General features: G+C 40.8%; 2 protein-coding genes across 3 annotated transcripts; both read right to left on the bottom strand.

Moving 5' to 3' along the window:
• Positions 1 to 768: 768 nt before the first annotated feature.
• unkl (unk like zinc finger) lies at positions 769 to 10,387 on the bottom strand. Its single transcript, XM_049745471.1, has 14 exons — positions 10,240 to 10,387; positions 8,600 to 8,809; positions 8,120 to 8,296; positions 7,721 to 7,854; positions 7,481 to 7,616; positions 7,276 to 7,393; positions 7,116 to 7,200; positions 6,640 to 6,794; positions 6,373 to 6,550; positions 6,217 to 6,306; positions 5,914 to 6,144; positions 5,402 to 5,577; positions 5,059 to 5,316; positions 769 to 4,982 (listed from the first exon to the last, which is right to left on the bottom strand). The coding sequence occupies exons 1-14, from the start codon at positions 10,302 to 10,304 to the stop codon at positions 4,827 to 4,829; spliced, it is 2,169 nt and encodes a 722-aa protein (XP_049601428.1). The 5' UTR covers positions 10,305 to 10,387; the 3' UTR covers positions 769 to 4,826.
• Positions 10,388 to 11,015: 628 nt separating this feature from the next.
• Positions 11,016 to 17,084, bottom strand: gper1 (G protein-coupled estrogen receptor 1). 2 transcript variants are annotated; one of them, XM_049745593.1, is made up of 3 exons: positions 16,491 to 17,084; positions 14,615 to 14,728; positions 11,016 to 13,348 (listed from the first exon to the last, which is right to left on the bottom strand). In XM_049745593.1, the coding sequence occupies exon 3, from the start codon at positions 13,077 to 13,079 to the stop codon at positions 12,054 to 12,056; it is 1,026 nt and encodes a 341-aa protein (XP_049601550.1). In that variant the 5' UTR covers positions 13,080 to 13,348; positions 14,615 to 14,728; positions 16,491 to 17,084; the 3' UTR covers positions 11,016 to 12,053. The 2 variants fall into 2 exon arrangements, with proteins under 2 accessions (XP_049601550.1, XP_049601551.1); XM_049745594.1 differs by lacking the exon at positions 14,615 to 14,728.
• Positions 17,085 to 17,166: the final 82 nt, after the last annotated feature.

Raw genomic sequence — 17,166 nt, 5'->3', positions numbered from 1 at the left:
GTGATGATGTGAGATAATTTGTGTTTTTAAGCATACCTTGGCCAAGTTCGGTCCGTTGCAGAAGTTTGAGAAAAATAACAAAACAATTCCGCGGGTACTTGACGTCTGCTGATTTGTCCTTCCCACTCACAATGTGGCGTTCGAGACGAATTGTTCCTTTCAGATTTAAGACAGGTGACGTGGGTAACGAACGAGCTCGATAATTTAACACTTTTGGGAGTTTTCTTTCGAGGCTTTGGAAAATAAAAGCATGTTAAATTAGCAAAATGATTCACGCAAAATTTCGAAAAATAGCTGAAGGTGTGTTTCTCTGAAGGTTGCTGAAAGCATCACGAAGACAGCTTTGACAGGTAAATCAAATCATTAACGCCCGCACTTTTTATTACACTAGGATGCGCCAATTAACATAATAAAAAGTCTTTAAAAAAGAACTCTGCTGCGTTAATGTTTTAACCCTCAGCTGCTGAAAAGTGATCTTAAAATTAATTGATTTTCAACCAGTGCAGTGTAGTTAGGCTGCCGCCTGGTGGTAGAACGACAAACTGCAAGGAAACTGAAAAGTTTCAAACATTTAGAGTACTAAAATGCTTTTATGTATGTTTCCTTGAAGTTTTAATTTGCAAAATTAATATATCACTGTGGTAAAACCATAACGTGCTTAATACATGTAATTTTTCAAAATGTATCAAGTGTATTGAACAATTAAATATCCCTGTAAAGGACTATAGTCATGACTGCAATTTAATGGAAATAAAATAATCAATCACATGAGATGAAAAATTTGTTTAATTGCCAAGATGATAAAATATAATCTTGTGAACTCTGTAAACCATTACAACACTTTAGTGTAACAATTTAACAAGTGTTAACAAACTAGCCATAAACTACAGAATATATGCAGTACACAATCAATAATGTAGAAACTGAAAAATAATAAAGAAAAAAAAAAACAATCTGGTAGTACTCTAAGACTTGCACCTATACGGTATGTTTGTGTTCACAACACAGATTTAATACCGACAGTAAATTTTTTGTGATTATCAGCTTGAATTCCTACATATTATCACAAAAAATATTTAAATATTCATACAGACTGACAGGAATGAACCCACTGAATCCAGTTTCCATTCAAGCACTCCAATAACGTAGAAAAAAAAAACCACCTTTAGTGCTAATACATTTGTTTTTATTGAATAGCAGTTTACAACTAGATGCTACATCAAAATGAATGAACTGAGCTCCGTAATAATAAGATTCCAGTGACCTCTTCATTGAATATCTAATTTAGAACAATACATTCAATATTTCAGGGCTTCAAAATGTTGATAATAATAATAATAATAACAACAACATGTCTACAGTACATGGAACGGCTGGTTCCACATTCAGATTTTTTTGTTTGTTTTTACTTTCCACAACAATCGTACTAGTAAGCCATTTTCAATTTCCAACATGACACTCATTACACACGATTGCATAAATCTTCAGGCTGGCGTGTTCATAGCATTCAAAAACGACGACAAACACTAGACAAAACAACTAGAATGTAAAACAGATTCAAAAGTATGCCGTGTACAGTTCATTTACAAAAATCTTCCTATTTGGTGCTTTTTGTTTCCCATTTGGTGCCAGATTGATCTAAATTGTGTCCTTAGTAACTGAATATTGCTGTTCTTTTTTTAAGTTCTTGTCTGGTTTTCATACCAATCACACTTAATTGGCCTGTCCACTTGACTTATGTAAGGCACTCAATTTTTGGTTCCTAATTCTGGGAAATTTGACCATTTTTATCTGTCAGGATAGCACAAATTTGAATTTTAAAAAAGGCACAAATAGTCATAATAAACTGCAGTGCTTACAAAGTGGACTTCTGGGATTGTTTTGTTGGGATGAATTCGGTCTGTATCTGCCACAGATAACCTCACTTCCTGGACACTGAATTAAAAGCACCGAACAGTATCATAAACCGTAGACAAATGAATAAACCAACCATTTAGAATAAAGAAAACTTCCACAAAAAAAAAAAAAGTGAAGGTTATGTAGCCACTTCAGTAGCACATTCAATTCCTTCACCGTTCTCATTTAATCGGCCGTAAAAACACCATTAGTCGAGATTTGTCTGTATTTTTAAACTCAACTTAGGGAAAAATAATTGACTACTGCTAATTGACTATTTAAGGTGGTAGGTGATTATTTTCCTTAGCCGTTACCAACCTACGTTTGTGACTGAAAGAAAAACTAAAAAGTACAGGTCTTTGGTAAAACTGCAACAAACACGGGCTCAGGTGCGTTGACGTTATTTAGCTGTTGAGTGAAATAGCGAAGGCCCTCCAAAATGGAATTCCACGTCTCGCGCAGGCATTCATTTGTGCTCCCAAGCGACACATGGAGTCCCTTTTTAAAGAGGGACAATCTTTTGGAATATTTGCACAACTACGAGAAACACTTTGGTCGGTTACTCTAAATTTTGCATGAGACATCGTTATTATTATTATTAATTTTTTTTACAGGCAAAATGTTGAAGACCAAAGGACCTTGTCAAATGAAACAGTTTAAAAACAAAAGAAAAACAAACACTTTTGACAATTTACAGCAGTACAGGTCGGTGACATCATCGAACGGGCAGTTACCGAGATCCTAATGTCTTACAAGTAATTCAAATGATTTGAAAAGAATTTGTGATGGAACTGCGTGAATACTTTTACAATAGTTATTAATATGATTTTACGTTCGAATGGGTCAGGCGTACAGTCGAACTACAGTCTGGCAGTGTGACACAATTACAGTCAATTATTATTGTCAATTTTCGTATGGCTCAAACGGAAGCTTTTTAGGCTTTGTACATCGTGTAGGAAAATACAAACTGTATAGAAATGAGTAGATGGATCTCATCCATTCGAAAGACAACATTGTCTCTTAAAATAAATAAAAAATTCTTAAGATTTAGTGCTGCGTTCGAGGCTGCCGGGAAGTCGGAAAGATAGCGATCTGTGCTTGAGACAAGCTTAAATGCTTATGTTGGGTCTAAAGTTGTAATGCAAACAAAAACATGGCAAAAATCTGGACAAAAGAGAAAATATTTTTTGGGGGGCCAACTTGGCTCTTTTTCTTTATTCCAGAATAAAATACAATGAAAGATAATTTGGGCTAATTTGTTGTTTTGGATGTTCGTAAAACTCGGGTGTGTTTTGATTTACGGACAAAATGTCCGACTTCCCAGTTTTCTGGAAGGCAGCATGAGTCTCTCGTTCTAAAACAGTGGGTGGTCCTCTTTGTCGGGATTTACGATTGCTAGATCGCTGGTCCATTTTGAATCATTATAGCTACAGCCACGTCTTTAAGTCAGCAAATTTCTTTTGCGATATTGTTTTTTTTCCACTGAGCACATTGGGGAATGTAAACTTAACAAGTAGCTTAATTCAATTGTACCTGGAGACACTTTCTTTTGTAAAGCGAGTGTGAAAGAGACGATTCATTGACACAGTAGAAGGTCATTTTAGACGAACTCGATGACGTTAATCACGGAAATTGTCCTAATAGCTTTTTCTGTTTGCATACGGCCAGGAAAGAAAATCTCCAAAGAGCAAAAGCTGCACGGGAAGAGCACCGCGGCCTGCGAAAAGGACGCAGGCACTGGTAATGTTCCATTTAAAAAAAAAAAAAAATCCAATTATGATAATTATGAAACCGGGCCTAAAATACATACACTATGGTCATGATGTTTAAGTCAACTTTTTTTTTTTTTTTGACACCAAAAACGAGCTTTTCTGCTTCTACAATTTGACCTTAAGGCACTTTTGAACTGGAGGCCGATATGTTCTCGAGGCTAGTTTCCTACACACGTAAAAGAGACAACACATGCTCCTCCTTAAAAATCTTTACAAAAAACAAAACGTAACTGATTGAACCACGTGAAGCGTGTGTGCACTTTACACATATTACTGCTGCTGGTTATGCCTAAAACGCATCATAAATTTGCACTTGATTGTTTTTTTTTCCTTTCCAAAATGTATCTATAAACCTAACTATGAAAGTAGAAACTATTAAATACTTTGATTTTGCTATTAAATCTTAATATCCAGAATCATGCCATGATTTAACAACAGGAAACGTGAAATATTCCATTTATGTCTCACGGTACACACTAAAAAGCATTAGCTTATATGTATACATTTATAGGTATATTTATAAAAAGTATGACTAGTTAAAAAACAAAACAAATACCTACAAAGCAGCTTAATAAACAAAATGTCTACATACCCTTTTAATAGTCCCATGTCAACAAAGTGCTTGAATTAAGAAATCTTCAGGAAATTGGTCAGAATAATTGCTTAACTAGCTGCATTCATATTAGCTAATATTTGGGGGGGGGGGGTACTTAAAAAGGAACATTCAGCGCTAATACCTGAAAACACTTGATCATTTCGCAATACAAATATTTTTGTTTCACATATATATATATTTATATATATATATACGTCAAAGATTCACTCTGCATAGTGTTAAATTTCACAATATGTTCTCCGCAAAATACAAGTGAATTTTTTTTTTTCCGGCAATTGTTCCTCTTTAACTAAAGCAGAAGTGGATGTCAAATCGTTGCTCATTTTAAGTGCGTCGTTTTGCTCACTGAAGATATTGGCCACGTAAAATGAGCAAAAGCCTCCGCATCCAAATCTCATGTACACGATTCGACGTTTTGATAGAGATTTATATGAGTCAAGCATCATTTCATTCAGCGTTTTTAACGGTTCTATGAAATATACAAAAATTTGCTATCTATTAGTAGTTTCTTCTAAATAGTACCTCTGATGTGTGAGTGTGCATCACCACTTGTGTATTGTTGTTCGACAGTAGGGACATTCGGCTTTGCTGGACGCGCAGCTCTCGCATAGAACGTAATGTTGGCACGGCTGCAGCACGACGCAGTGGTCGCGCTTTTGGCAAACGAGACATTTCTTTGACTGAAGCAGATATATGACCTGGGGGGGGGAGGGGCGGGAGGAGACAAACGTGACCAACACGTTACGAACGCTCTTAGCCGTGTTTTTTTCTTACCCCGTCGATGGCGTCGAGGTCGTTGCGCAGCTGGTTCTTGAGCGAGTGTAGTTTGGACAGGGGCAGCTGGTCCAGCTCGCCGTAGCTGCGCAGGAGCGGCGTTCCGGGCGCTCGGCACAGAGCGTCAAAGTCGCCCCTCAGGTCCTTCAACTTGCGCTCCGTCTCGTCACGTTTCTGCTCGGCCAGCTGCCGCTCCGCCTCCGCCGCCTTGGCTTGTTCCTTGGCTTCGTGGGCGTCTTTCTGGCAGTTTTCCCACGCCTGCGGACAAATTGTTCCCAAATTAGGAATGACAATTTGATAAGAGGATTATAAAACAGCATCCTTTTTTTTTTCCAAGGCGTACCTGTTTGACCTGATGCCAGGCCTCCTCCCACTGTTTAATTTTCCTCTTGGCTTCATCCAGTTCCCGAAAGAGACGCGAGACGTCGCCACTGGCCGTCAGGCTGCTGAAGACCGGAGACGGACTTGGTGAAAAGCTGCCGCTCACAAAGTCCCAAATGCTGCTGGCGCCGTTTAAGCCTGGACGGGTGGAAAATGGCAACAAACATTTTTTGAGTCACGACGACGAAAAATCCTTCAGTTGATATCCGTGGGAAGCGGTTGATGGCGCCACTAATCTCAGCGCAAAATGATTTATGTTAATGAGCTGACTGGAGTCAAGCTCAGAATATTTAAACTCTGACTAGCAGTTCAAATAAATAATTTTCCAAGCAGTGTTTAGATGAGTAAATATTAAATCCAAGGGGAAATTCCCGTACCAGTATCTTCTTGTTTTACCGGAATAATATTATCAACTTTCCTTTCTATGTTACAAATATTCAAACCATCTGAGTACTTCTACTATTTCCCACTGACCTAAGGAATTCTGGGAAGAAGAAGTAGGCGTTCCCAGCAAGCCGTGCTCGTGCTTGGCCAACATGTTAGCCGTGTGGTTGTGATGCGACACGACGCCGGACAGCAGTGACTGCGACTGCGACAGTGAGCTCAGCGGCGAGGTGGACAGCGACGACGAGGAGTTGAAGGAGGACGAGCGCGCCAGCGAGCCGGGAATGTTGACCGGGGCCGAGCCACCGAGCATTCTTTGACCTGCGATGGGTGCGATGCGATAAAGCGGTGACTTTCCAGCCAAACATTATATTTGAATTTCTTCATACTTACTTTCCAGCCCAATATTGTTTTCTTGTTCTTCTAGCTCCTTATCAAGCGACGCAACGTTGATGTCACAAAAGTTGAGGTCCAGAGCGGATCCTGAGTGGGGATCAGAAGTTTAAAAGGATTTTCTTTTTTTTAAATATATAGTCGACATCCTTGTACCTATAACTGATTCCACTGTGTTGCTCCCGGGATAAAAGGGAGTGGCTTTTGCGTTCATGGTGGACAAGGTGGTGGGGGAGGAGCTGTCCGAGCCAATGCTGGAGGCCAAGCTGGACGTTATGCTGGAGGTGAAGCTCGACGCCAGCGGGTTCACAGCGCAGAAAACGCTATTCTGTGTCTGAACGGGGTCAAAGGGGACATACAGAGTGCATGATTTAATTTCTTACAACCACAAAAAGAATATGGACACATTGTAACAGTACATACACTGGCCACTTGTCCGTTGCTGGTGTTGGAGCCGCCGGCTGTCGTCCAATCGCCGAGCGGACACTCGGAATACTGCTGAGAGCCCGGCTGGGAATGCGAGTTGGAATGTATCGCCGTTAGCAACGAGCTCATGGTGTCCTCGGCGGAGGGGATTCCTGAGGGGGAGACGTGACGGAATGAGACGGAGCCCCTATCTCGGGTGACTTTGAGCGAAAGCTAGCTGGACTGCTTGCTAGTCAACTTCAGAGATCTTTTTACAATAAAACACACGGGGTACAAAACTGCTGATGCAGACATTTTCTAAGAAACAGGAAGTCGCCCGCAGACTAGAAACAAAGTAAAAACATTTTGTTAACATTTCGACATCACCTGCGCTCTATTTGGTGCAATTCCAGTGATTGTTTATTCAAACTTTTATGATACTTTGTGTAAATTTGTCTCTTGTTACTGTAAAAGTCCAAACTTGAATGACTCACTTTCCACGTGTGCAAAGGCACAAAATGGCCCCCGGGGACAGTAGCCGGTTTGCCGCATGTCGTTGCACTTGGTGGATTTGTAGATCTTGAGGGGGAAAAAAAAGAAGCAAAATTAGATACTGTACTAACGTCAGACATTAAAGTTAAACTCGATAGCCACCTCTGGGTGAAACTGTTGCTCCGTGCGTGAGTGGCAATACTGGCAGGTGTCGCCGCTTTCGCATTTGGAAGGCTCGCCCCATTCGTCGCCATGTTTCACGCTGGGGCACGGAGTTGACCTGTGGTGTGATGTCACGTGACAATGGAAAAGATTGACCTTTGACATCATCTCCCTATTCTAGAATAATATTGACTTCAATGCTCACCTGTACTTGTATTTACGCGGATTGCGCCTGCGGTCCCGACTGTTGTGGTAGTGCGGACAAGCGTAGCCCTGTCGGCACAATCTGGGCGGTTTTGTGCACTGTTCTGTCTTGTAGTTTGCTAAAACAAAGTTGGTGTCTAGGAAAAAAAAAAAAAAAAAGCAGGGCAAAGTCTCATCTCACGTACTCGTTAGAAATCAATTCAAAGTTAACAGTGCTTGAAATGAAGCAGCGTTTTTTTACCTTGCCACCTGGGATCCTCTGTCAGGGTCTTCTCGATCATGGCTTGGCTGGCTAACACGCCGGGCTGCAGGTCGGGAATTCCTTCGCTGGAGCCCAGCTGTCCATTCTGGAGCGCCTCTTGTGCTTGAATCTCTCTATTGACACATTTTGATATTATTTTTACACGATAACTAGGTGTCGACCAACTAGATGTATTGCACCTCACTTTTTTGCCATGCATTCTAATACACAATTAATGAAAATCAATAATCAATAGAAAAGTAAAAGAAATTTGTAAACATGCCTTGAGCTACACTGGCTGATATTTTGCTTCTACTATTAAACTTAGCCAAATTAATTGGTATGAGAAAAGCCCCGCCCCCTCCAGCAAAACAGGTTACTTTCTGCTTTTGTGGTTACCTGATATCATAAACAGGAGGTCGGAGATCGTGTGGGCCGTGAGCAAAAGCGCAGTGGAGGCCGTTCTTCACGCAGTGCCCCCGGGCGTCTGTCTCATGAATGCAGGTGCCCGTCTTGTAATAGCGGAGGTGGTACTTGCGCTCCGTGTCACCCGTGGTCCGGTGTAAATAAGGACAACTGACAGAGGTGGGCACAAAACAAACATTTTTCCAGACAGAAAAAAAAAGTCCACTGTGAGTCCAAATATATTGCATTATTAACTTCTTGCATGCACCGACTTTGCCATCTATCTCGAGTAGCAACAGTTGCTATGGCAACAGGTAAGGTCATACAAAAATAGCTGGCATTGTCAGGGGCGGCGTAGTGATGGCTGTAGCTTGATTTTTTTTTTCCCCCCCACTTGTTTTTTTTCTCAACAATAGGGGTAAGAAATGATACCATTGTGAAATAATGGAAGCACATTTACAACCGTCAACTTACTCGTCTCCATCCGGGCAGATGCCTGTGGTCTCGTCGTATTTGGTGCAGTAGACGTCGGGGCTGTAATTGAAGGTGCCGTCCCTACGGCGGATGGGTCTCCTCCGCCTCTGGTTGAGAAAGTGCCAGTGGAAGCACGTAAACGGTCTATGCTGCGTGCACTTGTGCTGCAGGAACAGCGGGCACTGCTCGGTTCTGAACTCCTTCAAGTAGCTGAAAGGGACAATGGAATATTAACAAATTGACACGAAAAAAAAAAGGCAATTGTTTATTTAGGAACCTCACACTCAAACGTGTGAACGTATAGTATAAAAAAAATTGTGTTGTAGTGGAAAAATGTGAGTCACAATTGTGAGAAAAGATGACAGCGCTCATGTAATGAATGGTGAACACCATGTAAAAAAGCCATTGATGTTCAAGTCAAGCAACATCATCATATGTTGATCAAAACCTTCTTATCAAGTTATATTTTTATTGTCAAACATCTCATGAAAGTCAAAATTTCCATTATGCATGACATGATTCTTGTCATGAAAAGTTTGTTTTGATGGCTTGGTGGTTGCTAACTGCCTTTAGAATAGAATAGAATAAAATGCCCTTTATTGTCATTTTACAACTTAGTTGTACAAAGAAACTTGGAGAGCTGCTCCCTTCCTAGTGCAAACATTACAAAATTTTAAAAAAAAGTATAAAAAGAAGTCTGAGAATAAAAGTGATCTTATTTACAGTAGTCTAAGAATGAAGGTGAAATATTTTATTTACAGTATGTTCAATGTGGCTATTTATATTAACATGAATGAGGTTTGTACAGAAAGTAAATAATAGTTATTGCACGTAGTTTTAAAGAAGTATTGGTGTATTATAGCTGGTGTTGTTTTCTCTCAAGAGTTATTTTATGAAACAAAGTTCTACTATTGATTATTAAGGCACAGAAGAAGTTAAAAAAAACTTTGAAATATATGAAAGCCTTCTTTGAAAACACCTTTAAAAGTTCAAGGCCCCCAAAGCTTTAATGTCTTTAAGGATATGATCAAAAAGTTTAAAGGACAAGGGATCTTAGCCATCAACGTCATACTTAATTGACATTTTTGTTTGGTGGACTGCCGTGATATTTTTTTGATGCAAAACGCCTGCCTCGGTTCATTTAATGTTGCCAAACTGTTTTTAAAAGACGCTGTGTTTTGGGTCACTGGCGTTAGCTCGCTATTCACGTAGCAGAATGCGCGCACATTCCGACGCAACCCTGGTGGGAATTCCTTGAGCGTACGTAAATTAAAGCACGTAGAAAGAAGACGGAGAGAGGAAGGGGGGGGGGACACAAAAATAAAGGCCAAGCTGTTGACAAGCACACGGGGGGCAGCGAGCTCACAGCTCCTGGCTAAAAAACGATTGGCTCGTAAAGTTCACGGTGCAAAAGAACACGTCGACAGGGCGTTTTAAGAACTATTCCGCTAAGGGCCAACATATCAGGGAACATTAAAGCGCTGTCGTCTCAAGCCCGGAGACTCGCAGTTTTTTGGGGGCAGTCACAAAGCCTTGGGAAAGCAGTATTCGTAAACGCACGCACATACGCAAAGAGTTGTAACAAAGCGAGAACGACGCAGAGTCGCAGAGGACGCACACAGCAACGGTGCAATACTCACGTATAATGGGTTGGTTTCTCGGTTTGAGGAGACGCATTGGCCGCCGTTTTCGAAACCGACGGCATTTTCAGTCAAAACAATCAAGTGCGCATGCGCGTTGATCTGTTGCTCCAGCACGGCGAATGCACGTCCCTGACGAAGCGCGCCACCCAGTGGTCACTAGAAGATAATACAGAAGGACTTCAAACACGAAGGAAAAAATGTTTTTTTTCTAAGTAATATATATTTCTGTTTCAGAGTATTTTTTTGTGTTATGGAATAACCCCCTTGTTTTTTGGAGACGCTCTTTTTTTTTTTGGAGAGGGGGCGAAAATTCAAAACTTAACTCTAAAATTTGTAGTTTTCACTCACTCCCTCGATTGATATTAAAATAACGATGACATCATATAAGGACTTCTTTGTCTTGTTTTCCTTTCTCTTTCTCCAATTCTATTTTTTCCCTTTCCCTCTCAAAAGGGATTTAAATTTACAAATGCAATTATACTTGTAATCCATTATTCAGCCGCTGAAGTGCACCAAGTACCGTGCCTTGTAATTATGCAACAGACCGCCACAAGGCTCTTGTAATTGCTTTGGGACCACCCCCCCCCCCCCCCTCCAACCCCCGCCCCATCACACAGACATTACAAATAGCACAATACTGTACATAAGTTACATGAGGGCAAAAAACTTTCTTTTGTAATTTCCCTTTTTTTTTTTTTTAAAGCAAATTATTTTAAAAAAGAATGTAAAGAAGCCACATGACATCACGTTTCTAAAATCAGTACAAACTAACTCAGAGCTCTTTCAAAAATTTAAAATCAAACTTTGATGTTGAGTGCTTTGATACCATGTGAGGTCATGGATTGCTGTGGTGACTTGTTGTCCCGAAGTGAACATGACAGCATTGTTTTGGTCACAATTTTCATTTCTCTGGTCCCACAGCCCGTTAAGTTCACTTAAAATAGCTCTAATTAGTATTCATTATGCGGGACTGAGAGCAGAATGTCTTTCCTGCCCTGTAAAGACAACGACGCAAACATTACGTATAGCAGGAGATCGGACGTAATCATTTATTATTTTTGCAACCCTCTTAATGAAAAGCAGTAAAAACAGTATCCCTTTCCATGTTACTTTCCCAGGGCTTCTGGTCTGCTTACAGCTGCAAAAACAGTTTTGTGGTTTGGTACACAAACAATCATCTCAGGATGCTTGTCATGACAAACATGTTGACTGTCTGCAGGACGGTAAAGCTCTCATTTCATACCGTAACACGATCATTTAATGCCCTGTATAATTCTTTTTTTATGACATCATAATGCTTCATAATGCTGGAAAAGTGCAATTGTTGTCTTTATTTCCAGAAATAAAATAAAAGAGCTGATGTCACCAAAACCCAGACAAATGTGAGGGGAAAGTAAAAGAGTTTTTTTTAAATATTTCATTCTCTTTTTGAAATTGAATAACATGCTTGCTAACCCTGATTAAATAATTTTTGTGACCCCCAAGCCATACTTTGACCACCACCTGGACTGGACATGTAAGTTGGATTACAAGTATTTGACAGATACACGGAGCAAATAAAATTGTGTTGTTTATGTGACAGCGTCCCCTGTGAACGCTACGCTACGCTAACATGTAGGTCAATATCAAACGCAAAATTATGCAGGGGGGATTTCTTTGAATATTTTCTTGCAGCATTTAGGCAAGGGAACATTTTGGTGTGGAGCTAAGATAATATGTACAGAATCCATCTTTAGGTTTTTTGTTCATAAAGTGAGCAGGTGACTGAATCCATGAGGTGTAAATCCGAGGTATTGTTTCCCACTCTGTCCTTATACCTGCGTCACCCCAGTCCTGACCGAAGGTCCCAAATGGAGACCGACGGCAGACCAGCTGGCCTTCTGCTTGACAAAGAGCTTCAGCTTATCCCGGAAGGTCTCGCCCAGAAAGCTGTAGATGATGGGGTTGAGGCAACTGTTGGAGAAGGCGGCCAGGTTAACAATGTGGCCCGCCAGAGGATAGTCGTGCCACAGAGTGGCGGTGGTCCTACGGGCAGGGTCGGCCGTGCCCTGCAGCAGCTGGATGCTGATGAAAACGTTCTCGGGCAACCAGCAGATGAAGAAGACCAGCACCACCACCACGATCATACGCAGCGCTTTCTGCCGCCTGGCCCACAACCCACGGTGCTTCTGCGCCCGCATGAGAATCCGGACGATCAGGGAGTAGCAAAGGCCGATGACGGAGAAGGGCACCAGGAAACCGATGGTCACCTCCAGCCATTGGATCTCGAAGACGTTGGCGAAGCAAAAGTGGAGCTCGCCGCGGTGCTGAGTCTGTACGATGGTGAAGGGCAGAAGCGTGGCCAGGATGGACGCCATCCAGATGAGGCCGCAGCTGAGCTTGGCGTGGCGCATGGTCCTCATCGGGCTGCAGCCCACCGAGCCGGCCAGCGCCACGTAGCGGTCGAAGCTCATCCACGTGAGGAAGAAGATGCTGCTGTACATGTTGACCTGCAGGAAGAGCGACATGAAGGTGCACAGCACGGCGTAGTCGTAGTACTTCTCGTTCAGGTTGAACACCTCGATGAGCGAGTCGGCCACCAGGATCAGGTCGGCCACCGCCAGGTTGACGAAGTACAGGTCGGGGATGGTCATCTTCTCGCGGTGGTTCAGGTTGACCACCAGGATCAGGATGTTGCCGATGAATCCGATGGGGAAGAGGAGGACAGTGTAGAGGCAGGATAGGAAGAGACCGATGGTGTAAGACTTCTCCGAGCTCTCGGTGGAGTTGAATTCGTCGGAAGCGTTGACCGTGACGTTAACGTAAATCCACACCAGGGAGGTGGTTTGCACTTCCATAGTGGCTGCCGTGGGAACCTTTTCCGATCACCTGACACCGCTACATGGTTGGAGCCCGTCAACTGGATCATCCATCCCGATGGAGGAACGCTCCGTTGGCAATTGAGGGGGACGCACTCCTGCCGCAACCAGGGAGCACCGCCATGACACCTTTTGGCCTTAGCACACCTGAGATTGATTCGATGCGTCACTGGCCGCCGCTTTCCCCCCGCCGCTCCATCTTTATTCAGCCGATCCCGGCTGGAGACGATTCCGATGTGACACCTGAGCTAAGGAGAGAAGAGAAGATTAGAACCAACGCACCACAAATTAGGAATTTCTCTCCGAGGTTGGACCCAAACAGTATTAAGTTCACTTCTTGAGCCAGGGATTCACCAAGTAGCTGTTTGGAAAAATCTCCCATTGTTTTTTTTTTTTGTTGTGTCCTAACGGGACGACAGACAAATAGGCACCTTCATTAAAATTCAAGCTTCAGGCTTAAGCAGATGCATTGAAATTCCTCCTCTAAAACCCTTTCGGCCAATTCCGGCTACCGCGTTGTCCATATGGCCGAGCAGAAAACAGCCATGTTTTGGGCGGTTATCCCACGATTATTAAATGCACAGCGTACGACGGCACAATATCTATTATATTATCACTGTTGTTATTTAATTATGCGCTTTAACATTAACCGCTGTTGGTTGTCAGATGCTCCCCAGAGAAAGAAATCCTGATATCTGTTTGGCCAACATGACCTTTAACAAACATTCCCAGCCCGCAGGCTGCATGAGAGGAAACTCTGCAAAATTAATGTACTCTTATTAAGAGTATTGACTTTTTAAGCGGAGCATCATGTATGCACAAAAAATATATATATATTTTAAGAGTTGAAGTGATGCTTTAAGCCAAATTGTTGTGAAACACTTTCAATCAGAAATTCCAAGTCACTTTTTGTTGCTAACATGTTTCTTTGCACCGTGCTATGCTAACCTAACAAGCTTGGAAGGATTTGAATTTAGTTTGTATGCAAATCAAACATTACCCAGGAGCATGAGAATAAAACACCAACTAAAATATTGAATATTGTTAGCGCTTTTTTGTACAATATCGTCTGATAAAACAGCTGCAATACAGCAGACAAATATTGGTGACATCAATAAGGAAAAGTACAATAAAGTACAATACATGAAAATGATGGAAAGACACTTTGCAATAGTTTCTATTTTTTTCTTGGAAAATACACAGTAGACATTTTCAATTTTTTTCTTAGAGAAGATATAGCCAAAATCACAATCACATATTAATCCGAGTATGTTTTAATCATCATATTAAAACATTATAGAAATTATATTATAATCTTTAACAACAAATTTAGGGGGACAAGTCAACTGAAATGAAAATTAACTTAAGTCACATAAAATAAGGTATTTTAAAGTTAATTATAAAACTGCAGAAAAAAAAGTACACCATAAGTGTCATTTCCATGCAAAGTGCCTTGGAATTTCCTCCAAAAACATCCCCTAAAATATGAATTATGGATCCAAAATTGCACTTACTTGTCCCCAAATTTGGTTCTCCTTATCCTGTGCCCAAGTCAGACAAGTGGAGATTATCAAATCTCATGTCCGTGATCCTCTGCCGCACCACCTGCTGTGAGTGCCCTCCACCCCCTTTTCAGAGAAGGAGGAGGCGGGCCAACAACATGTCACTTGGACTTTTGACATGACTCCTCAGCTTCCCTTTTCTCCCATCTTTAAAAGTTACATCAATTTTAAACAGCTACATCACTATTTATTGATATTACAGATTTTTTTTGTATAGAATTTCAATTTACCGTTATTGTACACAGACAAGGATTTTAATAACATGATTAAAAAAAATACAATATAATTGGGTGCCTGTCTGCGTCAATAAGGTGGACACACACCAGTACATTTGTCCCTGCATGGGAACATTAATCCAGATTGAATCCGAATAATACAATTAGAATAAAATATAATTATTCTATAAGCAACTTTCAGGACCCCTACTGTCACTTTGCAGACTATTAAAAAAAAATGTCGAAGACTAAATGGTCTTGTTCCGATCTAGAGGAAATACAAAAGACCTGTTTCCAATTATGTCAGGTTTCAGTCCAGTAGGGACCCTGAATCAATAACAGTGAGTGTTGCGCAATGACACTAAAGACTTTCTGGGATCGAATTAGCCTTCAGGCACCAGTGAAAACGGTATGAGCCAATATCTAATTTAATGCCTGACGAGTGACTCTTTTGGCACCTCAAGAAAAAAAAAAAAAAAAAAAAGACTGGCACAGTGAAGATTGCACTTCTGTCTTAAATCCGCTAGGGGGCCGTCTAACACAGTGTTTGATTGGAGTGAGCGCTCAAACGCTTGCTTTAAAAAAAATAACAAGACTTGAATGTACAGTAAGTCAGTGTTTTATGTCCACTAAAATTATTTTCTATTTGAATGTATTTACGAAATACTTTCTTTCACATTGTCAATGTGTGACGTGTAGAGTTTTCAGCAGAAAAAAATATTTGATTTAATTTTGGAATAAGGACATAACATTAGAAAATGGGGTAAATTTTCACTGTCACCAAAGCTATACTGTCCATAAAGATATACAATGCAGGTGCGCCTTATATTCCGTCCAGTGACTTTAATCTGGATATAATGACCTTGTAAGTGACAGTTGATGGCAAGTAATCGGGTTCAGGGCTGAGTGGGCGGTCTACACGAGGGGAGGTTCCAATCATGAGTCTCATCTGCCTCCACTTAAACGTCTGGAAGCAAACGATGACATCGCAACAACTCCAAGAGTCGCAAACCACACAAAAATAAAGACAATCTCTCAACAGCATTTTTTTGTGTGTGGCCTTAGCAACAAGGAAAAAAATCAACAAAAGGAAGATTAACAAGGGTGTGGACGGTTGTGTTTGCTTTTCAATAAGCAGTGTTGAAAAAGGATAACCGGCATTAAATAATTAACTTAATCAAATAATTAACATTTCAGTCTTTGTCATTGACTCTAGTGGTCTTATGAAAAGAGGTAAAGTAGGTTTGGCTAAGAAGAAATATCTTTGATGTATACAAAAACGTATACTAGTTTCCTTGAGGACTTGAAAATGTTTTTTTTTTTTGTCCTTATACTCTTCGTTGAAGACTACAAGCTTAAAATTTAATGTTAAATGTTCACATTTTGGATGTAATTCTATTCTTGACCACTAGATGGTGGAACACAATTTATTCAATTTAATTTAAAAGTATTCGATGAAGAATTAACCCCAGAAGTCATCAAACGTCCCAATTCTTCTTGAAATCTTTCTCGAAAAAATGTCAATCTCTCATAAATGACTTTATAAAGTTTGTTGACTCTAATCGATGTTTTCGAAAAGGTCGTTTTTTTGAAGACTCAAAAATTGTTCTTACGTTAATAGAAGACTGTGAATCTTGACCTCGGGTAAAAAAAATAATAATCCAAGCTGACTCAAACACATAAAAAAGGCTTCATAAATTCAACTTGATGGCCAAACCAGACTTGTAAAACCAGGGGCCAATGTTATGGCCAGGTGGTCTCACGCTTTGCGAATGTTTCTGAGCCTTTGCTACCTTTCAGCGAGGCAAGAGGCTTCTTAATGAGGGAAAAACATCAAGAAAAACAAGTCTAACGTGTGCAATGTCACTGCGACCTTTTCCCCAACTGAGGCTTCTTCATACCTTTTTTTTTGTTTCCTTCAAGACTCTGAAATTGAATTGTGCAGAGGGGAATGCAAAATTCAGGTGGAACAAGTTATGTAGAACTGCAATCATGAAAATTTTGAATTATTACATCGGTGCAGAATCGTTGCCACAAGCACTTGGGTTTATGATAAAATCAGTCATCCGGTATATCGACGGGTTCTCGGCCCATATATAAAAGGATTAGCTCAGTTTGGGTGGCTGTACGGTTGCTAGGCAACAGCTCCCTCCAGGTTAGACAAAGCTTGACCCCAGTGCCAATTTAATACCGTGTCATTATGTAAAGTATTTTTAATGATCCAGTGTTGCTCAAAATAGCAAAAACCAAATGTATTATTAAATACAGAGTCTCTCAGAAGGGAGCATT

This window comes from Syngnathus scovelli, chromosome 16 (genome assembly GCF_024217435.2).
Source record: "Syngnathus scovelli strain Florida chromosome 16, RoL_Ssco_1.2, whole genome shotgun sequence".
In the NCBI taxonomy this organism is placed as follows: Eukaryota; Metazoa; Chordata; class Actinopteri; order Syngnathiformes; family Syngnathidae; genus Syngnathus; species Syngnathus scovelli.
This window is presented reverse-complemented; position numbering and strand designations above follow the sequence as displayed.